The sequence below is a fragment of the Phocoena sinus genome, chromosome 17 (genome assembly GCF_008692025.1).
Source record: "Phocoena sinus isolate mPhoSin1 chromosome 17, mPhoSin1.pri, whole genome shotgun sequence".
In the NCBI taxonomy this organism is placed as follows: Eukaryota; Metazoa; Chordata; class Mammalia; order Artiodactyla; family Phocoenidae; genus Phocoena; species Phocoena sinus.
Genome location: NC_045779.1, coordinates 8,483,442 through 8,502,500, shown reverse-complemented (window position 1 = coordinate 8,502,500; position 19,059 = coordinate 8,483,442). Strand labels below are relative to the sequence as shown.

The 19,059-nt window shown below is 41.5% G+C and overlaps 1 protein-coding gene across 9 annotated transcripts in view; it reads left to right on the top strand.

Moving 5' to 3' along the window:
* Positions 1 to 19,059, top strand: part of ASPH (aspartate beta-hydroxylase) — a 267,950-nt gene that overhangs the window by 85,519 nt on the left and 163,372 nt on the right. For all 9 annotated transcript variants that reach the window (XR_004346438.1, XR_004346436.1, XR_004346437.1 and 6 more), the window contains 3 exons: positions 1,773 to 1,811; positions 2,379 to 2,414; positions 9,302 to 9,346. Coding sequence is in view for 4 of the 9 variants with exons in the window: in XM_032609812.1 (XP_032465703.1) it covers positions 1,773 to 1,811; positions 2,379 to 2,414; positions 9,302 to 9,346 (120 nt within the window). In the remaining 5 variants the exon portion in view is untranslated. The remainder of the gene's footprint in view (positions 1 to 1,772; positions 1,812 to 2,378; positions 2,415 to 9,301; positions 9,347 to 19,059) is intronic.

Here is a 19,059-nt window from a genome sequence, read left to right as displayed (position 1 = left end):
AGCAAGGTGTCGGGAGCCACATCCACTGTTGTGCTTATGCACCCGGTGGATGGGGTGCTTTTTCCTAAAACGGTGAGACTGGAAAACAGGCTTGGGGCCAGAAGGTCACGAGTACAATCTGTACATCCTGATAGTGCCTGTTGAGCCATCCAAGGGGAGATACCAAGTTAGCCGATGGATGGTGTTTGGATCTGAGAAGTCTATTCGTAGTTGAGTTTGAGAATCATCAGAATGTGCATTGTGATTGAAGCCAAAGGCTGAGATCATTTAAGGAGAGAGGAGAGAGCAGGAATAGAGGAGGATCTATGGCTGGACTTTGACAAAAAGCAACATTTAATGCCTGGTAAGAAAAAGGTGATGTGATGAAGGCTGAGAAGGAGAAAGGAAAGACTCAGAGGAGAGTATGGTCACATTGGAGTCCAAGGACAAGGAGCTGCTAGGAGACCTGATACAGTAAAGGCAGGAAGTGTCCATTGGGTTAAATGAGTGCTCGTGGGAGGTCTTAGGGGAGCATTTTCAGGGATGTGATCAGGGCCAGAAGACAGACTGGAGTGGGTTGAGGAGAGGAAGTGAGGAGACAGCATGTGCAAATGACTCTGAAGAAATTAGATGGTGAAATGGAGGAAGGAGAGGACAGGGAGAACCTATGATGGAGAAGAATCTGAAAAAGAATACACACACACACACACACACACGTATAACTGAATCACTTTGCCATCCATCTGAAACATTGTAAATCAACTATACTTCAATAAAAAATAAAGGACATAATAAATAAATGAATAAAATTAAAGTAACAGCAAAAAGAAAAGACTTGTTTGTTTATTTGTTTTTCAGTTGATAGACTTGAGCATATTAAATGCAGGCACCGTTCAGGGTGACAGAGTGAGCAAATATTCACTGCTCCTTTGTCTTCCAAATGCCACCAAAAGGATAGAAAATGATCTGTTAAAAATTATACCTTGCTCTACCTGAGCACTAGTAATAATATCTGAAATACAGGAGATGTTCAAATTTTTTTCTTTATTAAATGAACAAGGAGAATATATTTGTAACCATGCTAGAAAAACAACACAGTTTGCGCTTAGGGTAGCAGAAATTTTCAGGCATTTTGGAAGATGGAAAAATAGGGATCAGGCTGACTAGGAAAGCAGTGAGCCAGCCAGGCATGAGGGGAGACCGCAGCCGAGACAAGGGCCTCCTTTGCAGTGGAGCAGAGAGAGATGAGCCTGGACTGTGGTTAAAGTAGTGGATTAAGACCTGCCCGCAGAACCCTCTTTCTCTCAGGGACTGAAGGCAGGCCATTTGCCCCAAGTGAAAGATCCGAGCATTGCTCCCTAAGCAAAGTAGAGAATCTGCCTGGTAAAAACTTGGACCCAGAGTGAAAAGCGGGTTGAGCCACGGGTAACTCAGAGCCTCCACTACAGTCACGAAGCAAATAAAAAAATGAAATTCAGTATCACCCTGGGGTAGACAAATTACTGGATCCAGGTAAAAAGTGACTGGGGAGGAACTTTAATTTTCCCCATTTTACAAGAAGGAAGCATATATAATTGCTCCTCTGGCTAAAAGTGGCTGCCCTGCAATTTGAATACCAGGCCTGTTTTACTCCAGACCAAACTCTTCCTGGCTTTACTCTGTAACCTGCCGCTTCCCAGTGACTGAGACCCAGAGGTTCAAAGATAAATTAGACATTGAACCATACTGCAAATGTTGTGTTTTAATGGGAGTTACACGGTGCTCAAGGATTATTTTTTCTGTGTACTTTGCAGCGTTTGAGCCATCGGAAAATGAAGGGACAGAAAATTCAGGTAAGGTATTTGTCTAAGCAGATGTTTCCTGCAAGTCAGCTCCCCTTGTATTTGTGAAAATGAATATAGCTTGTGGAACAAAGGCTCCATAGCACAAGGAGATCAACTCAATGCTTTGGGACCACCTAGAGGGGTGGGATAGGGAATGTGGGAGGGAGGCTCACGAGGGAGGGGATATGGGGGTATATGTATACATATAGCTGATTTACTTTGTTATACAGCAGAAACTAACACAACATTGTAAAGCATTTATACTCCAAAAAAGATGTGAAATAAAAAGATAGATTTAGTCAGAAATACAAGACATTCTCAAGTCACCAAGGAAGTAATTGGATCATGTTGATATGTTTATTCCCTGTTTATGGTGTAAGTTTTATGTCAGCAGGGATAATGCCAGCCTATTGATGTATTCTTTGAATATAATTTAGAAATTAAAGTTGATATTCTAGTGAGTGTCTCTATAAGAAGCCCCAATCTAAAAAGAGCCAAATTTAGGTCTGAGTGGAAATGTTCATTTAAGGACCTAGTGAAGATGAGTTAATGTAAGACATGTTTGCTTTTTTTTAGATAATGCTGTAGATGACTCAAACACAATTTCAGAAGGTAAGTTAATTTTATAGACATGATTTTACTTTTTATATTAAAATTATGTTCATTTCTTCAACAAGCACTTATTACACCTTACTGTTTGCTGTCTTTACAGTGCTCAGGGGCTAGGAGGGCAAGAGTGAATAAGAGAGTTGGAATTCTGTTTTCACTGCAGCTGGAACTCTAGTGGCCAAGGAGATGAAGTCATTAAAGATTATGAGAAGTGCAGTGATGGAGATAAAACCAGGATCGTATAGTAGAAAGTAACTTGTTAGGATGAGGAGGGCCACCCTAAATAGGAGGAGGTGGTCTTGTGGGAAGGAGTTATCCATAGGCAGAGGTGGGTTGAAATGGTAGGAGTGTAAATTGATACAGCCACTATGGAAAACAGTATGGAGGTTCCTTAAAAAACTAAAAATAGAACTACCATATGACCCAGCAATCCCACTACTGGGCATATACCCTGAGAAAACCATAATTCAAAAAGAGACATGAACCACAGTGTTCATAGTTGCGTCCTTTACATTGATACTCAGCTGGGAAAAACTTTTTTTGAACCTGAAGGATTTGTTTCAGAAAAATAAAACCTGTTACATATGTTACATAGTGGTGCTTCGACACGACTTAGATTTCTGAAGTTCATAACAGTTTGCAAAGCTCATTCCCATATACTGTTTCCATTGTTTCTCACCATAGGCACTGAAGAGGAGCCTGGGCAAATAGCATTGTACTTACTTTACAAATGAAGGGCTGAGAGCCTGAGGTGAGGTCAGGTGGCTGCCCGGGTTCCAGCTAGAGTGGCCGGGCTGGTCTTCAATCCAGCACTGGGGCCGGCAGTTGACCCTGGAGTCTGTGTGTTCACAAGGAACATGTCATGGGGAATTTTGCTCATGAGATTAATCTTAGAATTCATTTATGATCCACTGATTGTCAGTTTTCAGGTTAAATGTTACTGCTTCTGAGCTTGGTTAGACAAAGTACAGTCAACTGAATTGGAGAAGGTGGGGAGGGGGAAGGGGAGAGGAGGAGAGAGGATGCTAGAACTTCCCTCATTGTCCACTTTGCTGCTGGGAGAGACCCCAGCACAGGAGCTGTGGGCCGCTCTGTCTAAGCTGATCATCCATGGAGCAGGCTGGATGGCACTCACGTTTTCTCCCACCTCCTATTACTCAGAGTCTGTATTTTTATTCAATTAGGATTAGAAAATGGAAACTCAGAATCCCTAGAAAGAACTTCATCCAACCCAACCCACATATATTGTTTTATGTAAAAGAACTAACCTCACAATATGCAACTTGGCTTTGCCTTTTTTTGTATTAGAAATACAGTTTTTCTGAAACCATTTCCTCTAAGATCAGGAATAAGACAAGGTTGTCCACTCTCACCGCTATTATTCAACATAGTTTTGGAAGTTTTAGCCACAGCAATCAGAGAAGAAAAAGAAATAAAAGGAATCCAAATCGGAAAATAACAAGTAAAGCTGTCACTGTTTGCAGATGACATGATACCATACATAGAGAATCCTAAAGATGCTACCAGAAAATGACTAGAGCTAATCAATTAGTTCGGTAAAGTAGCAGGATACAGAATTAATGCACAGAAATCTCTTGCATTCCTATACACTAATGGTGAAAAATCTGAAAGAGAAATTAAGGAAACACTTCCATTTTCCATTGCAACAAAAAGAATAAAATACCTAGGAATAAACCTACCTAAGGAGACAAAAGACCTATATGCAGAAAACTATAAGACACTGATGAAAGAAATTAAAGATGATACAAACAGATGGAGAGATATACCACGTACGTGGATTGGAATAATCAACATTGTGAAAATGACTATACTACCCAAAGCAATCTGCAGATTCAGTGCAATCCCTATCAAACTACCAATGGCATTTTTCAGAGAACTAGAACAAAAAACTTCACAATTTGTATGGAAACACAAAAGACCCCGAATAGCCAAAGCAATCTTGAGAAAGAAAAACAGAGCTGGAGGAATCAGGTTCCCTAACTTCAGACTATACTACAAAGCTACAGTAATCAAGACATTATGGTACTGGCACAAAAACAGAAATATAGGTCAGTGGAACAGGATGGAAAGCCCAGAGATAAATCCATGCACATATGGTCACCTTATGATTGATAAAGGAGGCAAGAATAGACAATGGAGAAAAGAAAGCCTGTTCAGTAAGTGGTGCTGGGAAAACTGGACAGCTACATGTAAAAGAATGAAATTAAGGCTTCCCTGGTGGCGCAGTGGTTGAGAGTCCGCCTGCCGATGCAGGGGACACGGGTTCGTGCTCTGGTCCGGGAAGATCCCACATGCCGTGGAGTGGTTGGGCCCGTGAGCCATGGCTGCTGAGCCTGCATGTCCAGAGCCTGTGCTCTGCAACAGGAGAGGCCACAACAGTGAGAGGCCCACGTACCACCAAAAAAAAAAAAAAAAAAAAAGAATGAAATTAAAACACTCCCTAACACCATACACAAAAATAAACTCAAAATGGATTAAAGACCTAAATGTAAGGCCAGACACTATAAAACTCTTAGAAGGAAATATAGGCAGAATACTCTATGACATAAATCACAGCAAGATCCTTTTTGACCCACCTCCTAGAGAAATGGAACTAAAAACAAAAATAAACAACTGGGACCAAATGAAACTTAAAGGCTTTTGTACAGCAAAGGAAGCCATAAATGAGACGAAAAGACAACCCTCTGAATGGGAGAAAATATTTGCAAATGAAGCAACTGACAAAGGATTAATCCCCCAAATATATAAGCAGCTCATGCAGCTGAATATCAAAAACACAAACAACCCAATCCAAAAATGGGTAGAAGACCTAAACAGATATTTCTCCAAAGAAAATATACAGATTGCCAACAAACACATGAAAGGATGCTCAACATCACTATTCATTAGAGAAATGCAAATCAAAACTACAATGAGGTATCACCTCACACCAGTCAGAATGGCCATCATCAAAAAAATCTACAAACAATAGGGCTTCCCTGGTGGCGCAGTGGTTGAGAGTCCGCCTGCTGATGCAGGGGACACGGGTTCGTGCCCCGGTCCGGGAAGATCCCACATGCCATGGAGTGGCTGGGCCCGTGAGCCATGGCCGCTGAGCCTGCGCGTCTGGAGCCTGTGCTCCGCAATGGGAGAGGCCGCAACAGTGAGAGGCCCGCATACTGCAAAAAAAAAAAAAAAATCTACAAACAATAAATGCTGGAGAGGGTGTGGAGAAAAGGGATCCCTCTTGCACTGTTGGTGGGAATGTAAATTGATAGAGCCACTATGGAGAACACGATGGAGGTTCCTTCAAAAACTAAGTAGAACTACCATACGACCCAGCAATCCCACTACTGGGCATATATACCCTGAGAAAACCATAATTCAAAAAGAGTCATGTACCACAATGTTCATTGCAGCTCTATTTACGATAGCCAGGACATGGAAGCAACCTAAGTGTCCATCAACAGATGAATGGGTAAAGAAGATGTGGCACATAAATACTATGGAATATTACTCAGCCATTAAAAGAAACGAAATTGAGTTATTTGTAGTGAGGTGGATGGACCCAGAGTCTGTCATACGGAGTGAAGTAAGTCAGAAAGAGCAAAACAAATATCGTATGCTAACACATATTTATGGAATCTAAAAAAAAAAAAAGGTTCTGAAGAACCTAGGGGCAGGACAGGAATACAGACACAGACATAGAGAATGGACTTGAGGACACGGGGAGGGGGAAGGGTAAGCTGAGACAAAGAGTGGCATGGACATATATACACTACCAAATGTAAAATAGATAGCTGGTGGCAAGCAGCCGCATAGCACAGGGAGATCAGCTCGGTGATTTGTGACCGCCTAGAGGGGTTGGATAGGGAGGGTGGGAGGGAGACACAAGAGGGAGGGGATATGGGGATATATGTGTATGTATAGATGATTCACTTTGTTTTAAATCAGGAACTAACACACCATTGTAAAGAAATTATACTCCAATAAAAATGTTAAAAAAAATCATTAGTGATGAACTGAAAAAAAAAATATACAGTTTTTTTCTAAGCCTTTTGATCAGCCAGTAGAGGGCGTAACAGAGGCTGCTCAGGGAATTCCTTCTGCTGGGCAGTGGGGCTCTGGACTGTGTGCCTGTGGCCCAACCCGCAGTTTCTACGTTCCTGTGGCACTTGAGCGCACAGCGAGAGGAGACTTGTCATCGTCACTCGCCCACCAAACTTCTCTTCCCTTGTCTTCCCCCATCTTGGCTGGTTGCATCAGTAAGTCCTCGGGGTCCCAAACCAGAAATGTGGGTGTTGTCTCCTCTCCCCCTCTCTCTGTAGCTAATCCCAAGTCCTGTTGAATAGTCTACTTAAACATTTCTCAAATTTATTCTTTCCTCTGAAGCTCTGGTAATCTAGTTCAGCCCCTCATCAACTTCCTGGACAATGGCTGTAGCCTGCTAGCTAGTCTTCTTAACTCCACGCTTGTCGCCTTCAAATCCATCTTTCACAGTGTCACTAGGATGAGCTCTTCAGAAGTACACAGCTGGCTATGTCAGTCCTGTGCTTAAACCCTTCTGTGTCAGTAAGGTTACTTTCTGCTACAGGTAACAGAAAACTGAATTTGAATTGGCTTAAGCAGTAAAGAGATGGGACAGATCATTGGGGGCCTTGGAGGACCTAGTAAGGAATTTGGATTTTTTTCTGAGTACAGTGAGAATCTATGGAAATACTTGTGAGATATGACATAATCTGATTTATGTTTTGAAAGATTACTTGTACTCTTAGAGAATGGATTGGATGGAGCGAGAAGGGAAGCAGGGACCACCCTGTTAGGAAATTATTGAGTCTTAATCCAGAGAAGGGATCATGGTGGCCTGGAGGAAGACCATGAAGTGGAAATGGAGGGGAAAGTTTTGAAGTTGAAATGTATTTTAGAATTACAACTGATGGAACTTCCTGATGGTGGTGAAGTAAAGAGGAATAAAGGGGCCTTTGGTTTGATTTGAATAACTGTTGGATGTTAGGGCTGTTTACTGAGAAGAAATGATTTTCTTTCCTGGTTTAGGGAAGAAAATCAAAGATTCCATATTAGGTATTTTATGTTCAGGAATTATGTGAGATACCCAGGTGGAGGCATCAAGTAGGGAGTTGGATATGCCAGTCTGAGCTCGATGGGTGAGATCTGAGATGGATATGAATGCTTGGGAGCCATCCCCATGGAGATGGTGCCAATTCCATGGAAATAGATCGTTTTGGAGGTGAGTGCAGAGGGAGTAGACCAGCAGTTCCAGAACTGAGCTCTAAGGAATCCCAACATTGTGACGTTTGAGGGAGCATGCATAGCCAGTGAGAAAACCAGCAGGGAAGGATGGGAAAGAGAGCAGAAGGAAGGAGGAGTATGTTCTGTGCTACTGCCATTGGAATTTCAGGACTTGCAAAGCATCGATCGCATTTGGCAATGTGGAGAATGTCGGTGATCTCAGCAAAAGCTATTTGAGTAAATTGATGGGGGTCAAAGCCATACTGAAGTGGGTTTACAAAGTCCTGGAGTAAGAAAAAGTAGGCTTTATCAATAGGCAATACTTTCAGGTTGTGCTAATATAACGAATTATTTCTTTTAAAAAATCTTGTTATATCATTACCAAAATACATTTCAGATAAGTTTGTTAAATGTACATTTTTCTCAGAACAAATTTGGATGAAAATTTATCACAGTAATAATATCTCTCTTAGTATAACATCAGGGATGAAAATAACAACGGATGTGGTTAATACTTTACGATGCATACAAGTTTTTCAAATATACCTAAAATGATAAAAGTAAAAGAAATTCTGAGAAAAATATTGGTCAAGTTGGTAAAGTTCTAACATGTCTCTAGATTATTAAGAACCAAATAAATAGGCAAACCATGAACAAGCCAGTCACAACACCGAAAGCTAGTGAACATTCATGGTGCTGCCACTAGGAGAAGGAACTCTTCCAGAAGCTTAACAGGGGTCAAGGAGAATATGTGTGATAGTTTTCTGTTTCCTTTTTACTTTTATCTAAAATATTTCCAACTGTTTTGAGCATGTATCATTCTTAAAATTAGAAGCAAAGTAATGCAAGAAGAAGCTTGATTAAAATAGCTGCATAAATATTTTGAGTTTTAGAAAACGCTAATAAAAATTCCTCCTTTTGACCAAAGCCTGTTAAAAATCTTGAGCAAACGGAAAGCAGTCTTACCTCTCGATTACGGTAATGTTACAGGGGTTGGTTGGGATGAAGATGTAAACGTGATGTAATTTTATAGAGTGAATCAGGTCAATATATCATTATACTGTTGAGTGGTGAGGCTTACAGTTTCTTTAGTTGTAAGTAGGTTGAAGTCGCCAAGGAAAAAGACTAGATGTTAACATTCATATCCACATTTCTGGCTAGTTTTAGAATATGTTAACCCTGAGTATTATTTTTCAAAAACAAGTTTATTGAAGATAGTGATATATTTTTAAGATTCGGTTTCAATTTGACTTTTTGTGCCATTAACAAGAAACGAGATGCTTTAAATGTCTTGCTTCAGCTTTCTTATCAAGTCTGATGCAAAATTGTGGTGAAAACTTAGGTTTTAGTTCATATCTCCTTTGCCAGACTGAGTTTTGAGGTCAGTCAGTTAGGCAGATAATGTTTTAAAGCCTGTAGTTCAGGACAGTTGAGAAATATACAACATTTTACGAAGTTATAGCTAATTTTTCTGTGTTGGGATGGTGGAAAAACCTAATGTTTTATGATAATTGCAATTGAACACCCAAAAAAGTCTGTAAAAATGATCACTGTAACTTAAAGATCAGTGGTCTATATTTTAAATACTGGTCAGCAATCTGTAATGCAGTGTTTTATGATTTATGATTTATTTATTTTAGAGGTGCACGTGCCCCGTGCGGAGGAACAGCGAGAAGTACCACCAGGTATGGCATTTTGTCAGATGTATCGCTTTTTCCTTTTTTGTTTAAAAGATGCTGCTGATACACTGGTTGGAATAATTCTATGAAGAGTAGAATTCCTGAGAGGAGGATTCATTATACCTAAATTTAAAAAGAAACTGTTCCGTGTTTTCGTCAGTTGAGCCAAAGTAATGGGAAATAGACATCAGACTGAGTCTAGTACATATTTGTTGAGTAGACTTTGAGGAGTACTCATGATCACAGTACTGTATGATTGTTGCCATTATAGATGGTGCTAGTAGTGGAAGTTAGGTAGGCTTCCTTCCATTATAGATGGTGCTAGTAGTGGAAGTTAGGTAGGCTTCCATTATAGATGGTGCTAGTAGTGGAAGTTTGGTAGGCTTCCATTATAGATGGTGCTAGTAGTGGAAGTTAGGCTTTTTTATTTTTCCTTTTGTTCTGATTGACAGGCTATCTGATGGAGGATGTGGAATCAGACTTGCCTTCAGATAAAAGTTTAATAGTGTTTAAATTAGTGACATTGGCCCCCCTCCCCCCCACCCCATCTTCCTGAGAGCACCCTTGTGCCCTGTGTGACCCAGGCAGTCCTTCCTGCCAGCCCACTGTGCTACACCCGTCCCTCTGCTTTTTCCTCCCTTCCCCCGTATGTCCCTTTCATCATCAGTGAGTTTAAACTCATCATCAATGAGTTCAACCAAGGCCTGTGCTTTCAGATGCGTTTCAGAGATGACATTGACCATACCTGCAATCGGAAATTAACACAGAAACATCTTGCTTTCAAACTGGGAAAAAAATGTTTCATTAGGAGAGGATTTTTGTATTTCTTCTTGTCTCTCTGTTTTATGTCCATTTGTTTTCTTCCTGTGTCCTTTGTTGGTTCAGTTTTTACTCACGTTTTTCACATGACGCTTAATGTGAATTCTGTAGCAATGATGTACATTCGTATTACTGATTTTGGTAGAAATAATTGTGTCTTCCAAAATTTAGTGAAATACTAAATTTCAAGAGGAAAGAAACCTTTTCTAATCAGAGTGTTTTTAGTTACACCATAGCTCATATTTGCTTATTTAACAGTTGGGATGTTGTAGATTTTGATAGTTGTGGTGTGTTGTACATTTAAAATATATACGAATACTAAAGGAGCTGCATAGTTGGTATTGTGATATGAGTGAGAAAAGAAATCCATGGAGAAATTGATCTTTTACAAGATGACTACTGGGCATATGAGTCTATTTTGTGTTTAGGAAAGATGCACAGAGCAAGGAAGGTTGATGTTTCTGCCCTGCTTCTGTAATTTCCTCTTTGTTGTTGAGCAATTCTTCACAGAGTGCCTTGTTTCTAACCTGAGCATGCAGGGCAGGTTACTGAATTTGCATTTTGATTACTGTCCATTCCTCTCAAGAAAATTGTTTTATAAGTATTCCTAAAAATAACGAGTTTCTGCAACACTGACTTTTTTCTAGTTATAGTTGATATTTTTAAATATTTACCTGACTTGAATGAAGGTATGAAACGTAATAATATTTTCTGACCAAAAAGTTCTGTGCTTCTACTTTGGTGTTTTATAAATGCAGTCCAAGAATTTCCTTGGAACATAAATACGAAATACTAAGTGGTTGGGGGGCTGGAATAAGGTGCCTTTTTTGATGAGATGTTTAACAGCTGAAGTCAATGAAAATGAAGATTTGATTCATATGCATATTTCCTGACACATAATGAGCTCCCAGTAAATGGTGGCCGTGGCTCTTATTGTTTAGTAATTAATTAGCCTGATCTCTGAGGTAGATCAAGAGAAGCTAAATTCTGAGAGACCTGATCAAGGAGTTGTAACCTGTCAGTTGTAATGCATTTGTCTTACATTCTGGTGTCATAAAAATTTGAGTGATGCACTGCACGGCTGTAGTTTGACCTTTACCAAAGAGGACGTGAGGCGGAGAGTCAGCAATAATTATTTGTAATGATTGCACTGGGTTTGCTTATTTCCTATTCTTAGTCTTACTTTATATTACATTTTTTAAGTTATTCAATCTTACAAAAGAATAATATTCATAAATCGGTCTCTATTTTGTACAATAAGGTGACTGCTTTTGCAACAGTGTTGAATTATGTGTTACAGGAACTGAGGAAACAGTCGTGGGACCCATTTCCTTACTACCTTTCAATCTTTAAAATTCCTTATTCAGTGGAAAACGCAAACTGAGGCCCTCTGCAAAATGCTGGGTATCGGTTTTTTCTGGCCCTCGGAATCTAACTGATGATTACTTTGCCTTCCCCGATCTTTCTACGACTAGGTTATACAATCTTAATATTGCGTATTAAAGTTCATAGTAACGTACTTATCGCTGTGATAATCCCATCCTGTGGGTGTACAGCTGGGGATAGCAACCAATAGGGCGTCATTAACTTCTCAGAGTGGTACACAGGGCAGCACCCAGAGGAGGGGGAACTAAGCCGACTTTGGGGCCCGGAGTGTAAGCATGAGGCAAGACCTCCCACGTGTGGTCGTGCTGGACGGAGCCTTGAGGAGCTGCTGGAAGTGAAGGAGCTGGCACGTCGGGGGTGGGCACGGCAAGTGCTTGCAGCACAGAGACCAAGGTGGTGTGCCAGGTACAGGTGTAAGTAGACAGTGTGGACGGGCAGGCGGCGCTTCTCGGAGGATCCCGTAAACGATGTTTGCGAATTTGAATGTGGGCCTGAAAGTGCAGGGAAGCAGCAGAAAAATTCCAAGCCGGGGAGTCGTGTGATCAGATCCAGATTTGAACAGAGGAGGTCCTGTGAGGAGGTGGAGACCAGTCAGGGGGCAGATGTGTTCATCTAAGCAGAAGTGGTGGGACCTGGAACTGGTGGCAGGGATGCAGAGCAGGGACGGATTTCACGGACCCTGGCGGTGGAGGTAATTTGGTGGGAGAGGGGCTGGTTGAGGGGGAAGAGTCGAGCTTGATTCCTGTGCTTCTGGCTTGAATGGATGAATGATGGAACCTTAATGGAGATACAGAAGGCGGGAGGAACAGAGGGTAGCAGAGACCACTGGCCTGAATTCGGAGACGCTGGGTTTGCAACTTGGTGGAATACTTCTGAGTGGAGACTTCTTCAAATACGTAGGGGCATAATTTGAGTCATTCAGAATTGTAACTGAGCTTTTACGTTATTTGCCTTGTTATTCTTTGAATAAGTTCCCATGTTCTCCAGGATTTTTGATTGCACAGGTCACAGAAATGCTTATTCCTCACAATCCAGCTAACGGTTAAATTCTAAGAGAACTTAAGGTCAAACCCATCTTTTAAAACTCTTTCTGTTGAGGTGTAATTTACACACAGGGAGGTGCTCACATGTTGAGGGTACAGTCTGATGGACTTGTACGTGTGATACATTCTTGTACCCACTACGCAGAGTTCTTCCAGCCCCTGGAGGTCTCTCCCTCTCCCCTCCCCCAGTAACGCGCCCACAAATGATAACTACTGTTCTGACCTGTGTCATCATAGATTGATCTGCCCGTCTTTGAATTTGATTGAATAGAACCGCAAGTAAACACACACACATATATATACACTTTTTTTGTGACTGGTTTCTGTTGCTCATCATTATGACTGTGAGTTTCATCCACTTTGATATTTATAGTTATTGGTTTTATCACTGCTATTTACTGTAATATTCCATTTAAAAATTCCATTCTATGTTTATGGCTGCAGGGACTATTTCTAGTTTGGGGCTGTTACGAAGAAAGCGGCTGTGAATATTCTTATACATGTCTTTTGGTAGACAAACATTCATTTCTGTTGGATGTACAAAAGTATACATATAATTTCCAGTTACTTCTCATTAGCACCAAATAATTCTGCTTACATAATAATTTCTGGTTACACACACACACGTATGCACACATGTAGACAGATACATAGCATAGGGCAGGAAGGAAGGGAGGGAGGGAGGAAGGAAGGATCACAATCCAGCTTTAGAAATTATATCGGAATTTGACTGGGCCTTTATGTGCACAAACGCCTTTTTTACTCTAATTGTAACATAGATCCAGTGCTGTGGTAGTAAAATAAATCAGACACTAGAGTTCGGAATAAGAAAATATTTGTTGAAAGTTGGACAGGAATGAATTTTACTTCTTTTAAAATAGTGTATACTTTTTTTACCAACCACTTATATCTTCAATAACATTAAAATTGATATAAGATTATTAAAGTAATATATTTTAACTGCAACTTCAGTATCCTCTTGCCCCTTGAAAATCCTTCCTATATTTGTGTTTCAAATGCCATACTAGATTTTCCCCCCCGTCTATTGCATTCCTTTTTAATACAGTGAAAACACTGATGGGAGAAATTTAATGCTTGTATTTCTCAAAAGACTGACATTTTAAAATTCAGTTGTAATTCTCAGATGCTCTAGAGAACCTCTAATTTTCATTAGCTTTGCAATGAAAGCAGTAGGAACTACTTTCATAGTAGTAGTTTCTTTCATAGTAGTAGGGCCCACAGGGACTACTCTAGGTAGTGAATCATTCTGTTACCCTGTTGCTGTTAAAAACATCAATACAGCATTTACTTCTGTTGCTGGGTTTTTTAAAAGTAGAGTAAAAATGAAGCGGTTTCGCAGTCTATGTCTAGTTGGTCCTTTAATTTAGATTTCCCCTTATCTTTGCAGATACTTAAAGCTTCAGAAAGGCTGCCCCTACCACCACAGGAGGACCCGTTTACCCATACGCTGCAAAAGATGGCTGGGATAGATCTTGTGAAGTAATTTCTGAGCAGACCAAGATCTTTGGGAATGAACACTAAAGATGTTTTGAATGGACCATAGTCCACTGGCATTTTAGTGTATTTTCTTTTAGAAACAAAAATCACATGTGATGTTACATTCCTGCATGTCCTTTTCTGATAGCCTTAGTGGATCCATTGGATTTCTTTTCTTTTTCCTTTTGTGACACAACTTTTAGTCTTACCTGCATTTATGTGTTTTTCAGACAATAGTTAATAATCGTATTGATGATGTAGCAGCAATTGTCATGGCAGGGTTTTAATATCTCTTATCCGTAATTAACACTAACTGTTGGGCTGACTTGTATACACTGTGTGAAACATGATTTAAAACCACTAAGAGTGTCTTAAAGACACTGATGGGGTCATTATTAGCTGTGAAGATTTGCGTTGTATATATCTGCAGCAATACCTTTATAAAAAATTGCTACATTAGCTTCGAGTATTCAGGGTAAAGCTCAACATTTGAGATTCCTGTAGCTTTTAACTTGTTAATTAGAAAATTTTTAAATTTCAATAAAAGTTTAAATTATCATGGTTAATTTATTTTTCAAAATAAGGGGGGAACATTATTGTTAGGACGCAGGGGAAAGGAATGGCCTGTTATATCATGCAAAAATGCTTTTCCACACCTCAGAGCGATTGTAGAATAGCTGTAGTCCCATGAGTATCTGTGTAAATTTTAGAAAGTCTCTTATCAATTACTGGTGCATAACGTAAAGGTTGTTCTGCCTTTGGCTGGTTAAGTAACGCCCGTACAACGCCGAAGCCTGCTCCGTGTATCAAAGTCCACAGGGCCTCTGGCTGGGTGATGTAGGGTGTGTGAAAAGTGCTCACAAGCCAGAGGCCCGCTGCTGTTTGACAATGTTTGAGCCCTTTCCTTTCCACGCTGAAGCATTTCTTCTATTTTTAGTGTGAGTAATTTGTGGCTCAGAAATAGCCGCCATGATGAAAATACTCATTTGTTAGAGAAAAAAAAAGGTAGCTACACCCTCATTTTGAAAGGACCCTGAGCTATAAAAAAAAAAAAACTCTAAGAAGTGGTTTCATTTGTGTGTCCGGGGAGCTCTTGATCATGTTCACATTGTTTTAAGATAAAGTGGCATTTTTTTCTGCTTTTAGGGTCAAAATCAAAGAGATTTTATATTTTTCTCATTAGAGGTCATCGGTACAATGTAGTAAGTTATGCTGAACCGTAGTGTAGTGAAACCCAAAGTAATATGTTAGTAAAGAAGCAATAATTTTCTAAAGCTGTGATCTGGGTAATACAGAGTTGCTACTCAGAATCTCCTAAAGCTCTTACTCCGTATTGTGAATTATAGAAGACTACTTTTTATAAAGCCATATTTTTTTTAGGGAAACTTAGGAGTGACATAGAACTGATAAATGCGTAGAATAAATTTTGCTGGATTTTTGTATATAATCATCTCTAGAACTCTGGACATTGAAGATTCATTATGCTGTGGTCAACTTCAAATACTTTCTAATTCCAAATATCTCAATGAATGAGCCTTGTCTTTACAGATACATGCCAAGCTGGGCAGCATCAATGGATTTTCTAAAAATAATGTAATCATCTTCTGTTGAATGTTATTTGAGTGCAGTAAAATGCAGAATTCTTCTCTACATTGTCCTTATTTTGAAGTATATTATTTTTTGTTTTGTTACATAACAAAATTGGTTCATTTTATACTTGCTAGTATTTTAGAATATTATAGCATTTTTGATGACTAAAATCATAAAGGCGTACCTTCAACCTCTTTCTTAACCTGTTTCTAGTAGGTAATGTTTATTTATTTATTTTAACATTTACTATTATGCTACATTTTGGGGAGCAGAATGAAAATGAAATAGCCCCTGCATCCATCCTGTGTAGGTTTTTGTCCGGCACCTAGAAGTTCTGATAATTCCCTGGTGCGGCCACTCCCCTCCCCTGTACCCTCTGATCCTCTATTGACCATCACACGGTGGGGATATTAACTTCAGCCTGGTTGAGAGGACCAAGGAGCAGCTGGAAGGGCAGCATAGGGCACAGAAGGTTCTCTTCTGATCTTCATTCTGTGGGCAGAAAAGGAGAACTAGACACATAGGGACGAAGCTTCTGGGGTTCTAGAAAGTGTTGTTTTCTCTTCCGATATGCCCAGAAGAAACTCTTAGAAAAAGACTTTCAGGCTAAGCAGACCACTTTTCCTGACTGCACTTACTCTGCTAAGTGCTGAGTTAAGGAGTCGAGTTTTCCCAGCACATGGGTGTTATTACCCTGCTTGCACACAAGGAGACTGAGGGTCAGAGAGGCTGAAATGCCTGCTGGCTGAGGTCATTCATGGCCTAGAGTCTAGAGTGCTCAGGTGGGCACCAGGTGGACGGCGGAAGCCGTTGGAGGGCGGCCACGAGCTGGTGGAGGGCAGTTAGGTAACTAAGGAGTAGTAGTCCAGGTGATGTTGTGATAGGACCTGACCTGGGGAAGCGCTATTGGAGAGAGAGGAAGAAGACCACGTGACTTAGTGAAGACTGGGTCAGGGAGAAGCGGAGCCCCAGGTCTGGGTCTTGCGGGGTGAACAGATGCCAGTGTGACAAGGAACTCGGGAGGACACACAGGCCTGGATGGAGATTAGCTTTGCCAACAAGAACTGGCCAGTAGGCAGATCAGCGTAGTAGCTGGAATATGATTGCGTTCAGAATAATTGAATATGCAAAAGTGATTTTTTTTAATGGTTGTATGACAGTTTTTAAAAGATTAAGATCCTGTTGTTTTTAGTAAGATTTTTCTTATAATGTTAAATAGTGTTGAAAAAGAAAAAGTAGGCGGGAGCCCAGAGCGAGGCGCACAGCGGAGGAGTTTCCTCCCAACTGCGGCCCCGTGCGCCACCGCCGCCGCCAGGGCTGGGGCCCTAAACTGCGGCGTCCCCGGCCCCCCGCCACCTGGGGGGTCGCCCTCCCCGCTGCCGCCTCCTCTCCGATTCCCGCCTGCCCAGGGCCAAGGGGCTCTGCTGCGAGCCCCCGGCCCGGAGGGGCGCCCCGGGGTCTCTGTGCCCGCCCACGCCCGCCGGCCCAGATACCTGTTCGGCCCACACCAGCCTGGTCGCCGGGGGCCAGGATGAAAGTGACCGTGCGCCTCGGCAGCACCGGCACCGTGGTGCCCTGCAAGGAGGGCCGGATGCGCGTCCGGGAGCTCACACAGCAGGCGCTGCAGCGGTACCTGAAGACCCGGGAGAAGGGAAAAAGGAATCGGAAGCTCTGAGAACACTGTGCTTTACTCTCCCACATGGCAACCATCGGCTGGAGCTGAGGACACCTCTTTAGAAGGAATCATTGTGCTGTAGTCTCCATTATCACCTTTCCCAGCACATGACTGTGCCCCCAGTACTGTTTCCTTGTGTGCTGGCGCTTCAGGGTTCTGGCCTTTCAATCGGATCTCATCCATTCCATGGCTTCAGCTACCCTCAAGCACACACCTCTAGCCTTGAACTTGCTAGAACTCAATATCCACCAGCCTGTGGACTTCACCTCCTTGATGTCCCATATACAGTTCGAGCCCAGCCTATTCTCTGTACATCTGCTCGCCCCCATTCTCCTGTAGCCTGTTTCTCCATTTCTGGTGCCGCCATTCACCTGGTTATCTAATCCAGAAACCTGGAAATCCTTCATTCCTTGATGACCTCTCCTCCGTATTCTACCACTTGTCTAGTTGGTCAGAAAGTTCCTTTGATGCTTCCACGCGCTCTTTGATCTGCTTCCTCTTTTCTGCGCCAAACCTTGCGTTTCTCATTCCTACCATGGGAAACTGCAGCAGACCAGTTAACTGGCCTTTCTGCCTTTTCTAGCTCCCAACTCTTCCAGACTGTTCTGCATTGAGGACTTTACAGCTGCAAATCTGATCATGTCTGGAGTATTGCTGGGAGTATTTGAATGACTCTACATTGCTTTTAGGTGAAAACCCACTTTGCTTACTGGTCCAGTACCTTCTCTATTCCACTATACCCTTTAAACTGGTACATGGCAATGTAGTATTCTGTCACATTTCCCCCCACCCCAGGTAAATCCTGCTTATCTTTTAGGATGAGTCTCCAGTTGCCTCTCCTCTAGGAATTCCCTCCCTCCCTTCCCCCCTCACGATCACTTAGGGGCCTCATTCTCATGTTCCTAGAGCTCCCTGTGCTGTGCTTTCATTTTGAAAACTACATTTACATTATACTGTCTATTGGTCAGGGTTTAGTAACTTAACAGACAGCCCCCGAAGGACAGTGGTTTATCCCAGCAAAGGGTCTCTTTCTGGGTGGGAGGTGTGGGCTCTGACCCATACAACCACCTGTCCACCGTTCCTTTTTTCCTTTTGGCTTTGGCTGCAGATCCCCTGCTCTGTGCTAACTGATGAACAAAGAGAGTGTGGAGGATGCCACAGGAGACATAGGGCCTGGCCTGGAAGTGGCAGACATCACTTTTGTGTCAGCATTCTGCTGGTGAGACTGGCCATGTGCACCGTCTAGATGCAGTGGCCTGGGGAAGTAGTCCACTTGGACATAGGAGAGCGACTAACTGGGCTCTGCCACATGGTGCAATCATTTTGTCTCTCTTACTCTACTGTGGGCTATTCAAGAACAAAGAATGAGTCATTTATTTTCCTATCCCCATTTTTTAGCACAGTATCTGATATATAGTGGGTATACCAGAAATGCTCATTAAATTATATCAAAGTCCACATCGTTTTCTTTCATAAAAATGAAAATGACCTTGTATTCAACACAATGTTTTGTAAGTTTGAAATCTTCATATGTGGTATAGTTTTAAAAAGAAAGTCTAAATGCAGCTTTTCTCGATTATCTTCAGTTACCTCATCACATCCACATGTGCCGTAGGCAGTAGTTTAGTGATCCGTTATATCTGCCACACTGATTGTCTTTAATAACAGCTTCAAATTCTGACACGTTGACTTACTTTGTAGATTTTTGA